Source organism: Guillardia theta (genome assembly GCF_000315625.1).
Source record: "Guillardia theta CCMP2712 unplaced genomic scaffold GUITHscaffold_106, whole genome shotgun sequence".
Classification (NCBI taxonomy): Eukaryota; class Cryptophyceae; order Pyrenomonadales; family Geminigeraceae; genus Guillardia; species Guillardia theta.
This window is the reverse complement of record NW_005434568.1, coordinates 114,680-117,427: the sequence shown is the minus strand read 5'-3', so window position 1 is coordinate 117,427 and position 2,748 is coordinate 114,680. Positions and strand designations below refer to the sequence as shown.

Below are 2,748 nucleotides of genomic sequence, written 5' to 3'. Positions count from 1 at the left end.
GAGGAGGGAGGGAAGCACGGGGAGCAGGAGGAAGAGGAGGCAGATGAGGAGGAGGAGGAGGAGGAGGAGGAGGAGGAGGAGGAGTGAATGAGAGGGGATTGGCTCTTACGAGGAACAGGAGGACCAGGGCGTCAAGATGCTTCCTTCCTCTGGCATATCTCTGCATGACCTTAATATTCTCACGGTAAGTAGATCTCCTCCCCCATTCCCTCTCTCCCTCTCCCTCTCCCTCTCTTTCTCTCTCTTTCTCTCTCTTTCTCTCTCGTTCTCTCTCTTTCTCTCTCTCTCTTTCTCTCTCTCTCCCCTCTTCTCCCTCTCCCTCTCCCTCTCTCTTTCTCTCTCCCTCTCCCTCTCCCTCTCTTTCTCTCTCTTTCTCTCTCTTTCTCTCTCTTTCTCTCTCTTTCTCTCTCTTTCTCTCTCTCTCCCTTCCTCTCCCTCTGCTTCGCCTCGCCCTCTCACCCCCTCTCTCTCCTCTCTCTCATCCTCCCCTTTCTTATCATTTTCCTATTTCCCCTCCTGTTCGTTACTTCTCTTGCTTCTTGCTATACCCTCCAGCCCTTCTCCTTCTCTTTCTCTTCCTCTCCTCGTCCTGCTCCTCGTCCTCCCTCTCTCTCGCCCTTCCTCCCTCCTTGCTGCTGCTGCTGCTGCTGCTGCTGCTTCTCCTCCTCCTCCCGCTCCTGGTCCTCCTCCTGGCTCGATCATTCTGCATCCTGTCTTCTCTGGAATGTTTTGGTTACTCATGGTAATGCAGGAGGCAGCAAAACAGAAGCCGTTGCTCAGAAACCGACAGGCATACATGCCCCCTCCTCCCCTCAGCGTCGTAGCTTCTTCCCCTGCTCCTCCTTCTCCTCCTTCTCCTCCTTCCTCTTTTCCATCAAGCTATGCTCTTCGGAGGTTGCAAGGTAATTCGCTATTAGTCTCCTCCTCCTCCTCCTCCTCCTCCTCCTCCTCCTTGTTTTCTTCTTCTTCGTCTATTCATTTGGATCTTTCCAGCTCAAGTCAAGCTCTTCCGGAAGAAACAGAAGCATTCCTCTTCCTCTTCCTCCTCCTCTTCCTCCTCCCCTCCTTCACTTCCTCCTAATCGTCCTGATCTCCATGAGAGGCACGGGGTGAGCATACCAACAAACGAGCGATGAAGTCTGACTGAACTCAGGAGATAAATCGAAGGAGAAGAGAGGGAGAGGCGAGAGACGGAGAGATGGGAGGAGCACGAGGAGGAACAGGAGCAGCGGCAGCGGCAGCAGCAGGAGCAGCAGGAGCAGCAGCGGCAGCAGCAGCAGGAAGTATCGTTTCCTGGTCTCCTCCTTCGACCTTCGTCCTTCTCCGAGACGTCAGAGCTTGACCGGCTCATGCTCCAGCTGACGGGAGAAGCAGGAGCATGCCAACGACGACTCTGCTGACTTCGAGAGCATGATAGGGATGCGAAGATGGCGGGTGAGGAGAGGAGGAGGTGGAGGCGGAGCGACAAGGGAAGGAGCGAGGGGAGGGAGCGAGGGAGGCGGGAAGGGAGGAGAGGGCAAGGAGGGAGGGAGGGAGGGAGGGAGGGAGCGAGGGAGGGAGCGAGGGAACGTCAAGAGGAGGAGCGTGATTATTGTTTATTCTGGCCTCTTCTCCTCAGTTCGACCATCATCGCGTCACTTCCTTGCAGTCACAAACGTTTGCCCAGATGAGCCAAGTAAATCTCCTTCCTCCTCCTCCTCCTCCTCCTCCTCCTCCTCGGCCCTGCTCCTGCTGCTCCTGCTCCTGTTCCTGCTCCTGCTCCTGCTCCTGCTCCTCTTCAGTTCTTGTGCAAGCACCTCCCCGTTTTCTCCTCCGCTATCATCATTTCTTCTTTTCTCTCCTATCTTCATCCTCCTCCACTTTCTCAGTCTCCTCCTCCTCTTACTCACTTTGTCTTCAGACCTGCTGTAAACTGCTCTCCTCGCCTTCTCTTCCATGCACGTCTCATTCCCTGCGTGGGACCCGTCCTCCAAGCTTGCTCAGGTTCCTTCCCTCGTGACCTCTTCACCCCCCTCCTTACCTCTCCCCTCCTCGGAGACTTTTTCCCGTTCTCGTTCTTGTTCCACGTCCTCTCTTCTCCTCTCCCTTCCCCTCATCTCATCTTCTCATCGTTCCATCAGAGAGTTCGAGACTTTGTCGCCAACGGAAACACTTTGATCCTCGCGGGTAGAACGCTCAGCAAAGAATTCCTCAACAGGTCCTTCCTCTTCCTCCTCGCCCTGCTCGTTGTCCTCCTACTGGTCCTCCTTGCTCTCCTCCTTCCCCTGCCTCTGACCACTTTCTTCTCCCACTTCCCTCCTCCCGCCACTTGCTCTTCTCTATTCCCTTCTTGCTCACGTTGACATCTCAGATATTTCTACATGCACATCCGAGAGGTTACGGGAGGATACAATCATGGGCCGTGGTAGGAAGAGGACCAGGAGGCAAAGGAATGAGCTCATTTTGACTCCTCCTCCTCCTCCTCCTCCTCCTCCTCCTCCTCCTCCTCCTCCTCCTCCTCCTTCAGGTACAAGGCGATGGGCATCGACTCACAATTTGAGTATTCTCCACGGGTAAGAGAGTGAGAGAGATGCGAGAAGCGAAGCAATCGAGGACAGCAGAAAGGAGCAGGAGCAGAAGGAGATGGTGGTGGAGAAGCATCATCATCATCATCATCATCATCATCATCATCAGCAGCAGCACCACCACCACCACCACCACCACCACCGCCACCGCCACCGCCACCGCCACCACCACCACCACCACCAC

The 2,748-nt window shown here is 55.2% G+C and overlaps 2 protein-coding genes across 2 annotated transcripts in view; both read left to right on the top strand.

Moving 5' to 3' along the window:
• GUITHDRAFT_165684 (hypothetical protein) overlaps positions 1–172 on the top strand; it is a gene marked incomplete at its 3' end in the record, with an annotated part of 3,180 nt that extends 3,008 nt beyond the window's left edge. The window contains exon 11 of the mRNA XM_005823561.1: positions 116–172. Coding sequence (XP_005823618.1) covers positions 116–170 — 55 coding nt within the window. The remainder of the gene's footprint in view (positions 1–115) is intronic.
• A 1,763-nt stretch (positions 173–1,935) lies between these two features.
• GUITHDRAFT_145594 (hypothetical protein) overlaps positions 1,936–2,748 on the top strand; it is a gene marked incomplete at both ends in the record, with an annotated part of 2,017 nt that continues 1,204 nt past the window's right edge. The window contains 4 exons of the mRNA XM_005823560.1: positions 1,936–1,983; positions 2,121–2,197; positions 2,351–2,404; positions 2,507–2,552. Coding sequence (XP_005823617.1) covers positions 1,936–1,983; positions 2,121–2,197; positions 2,351–2,404; positions 2,507–2,552 — 225 coding nt within the window. The remainder of the gene's footprint in view (positions 1,984–2,120; positions 2,198–2,350; positions 2,405–2,506; positions 2,553–2,748) is intronic.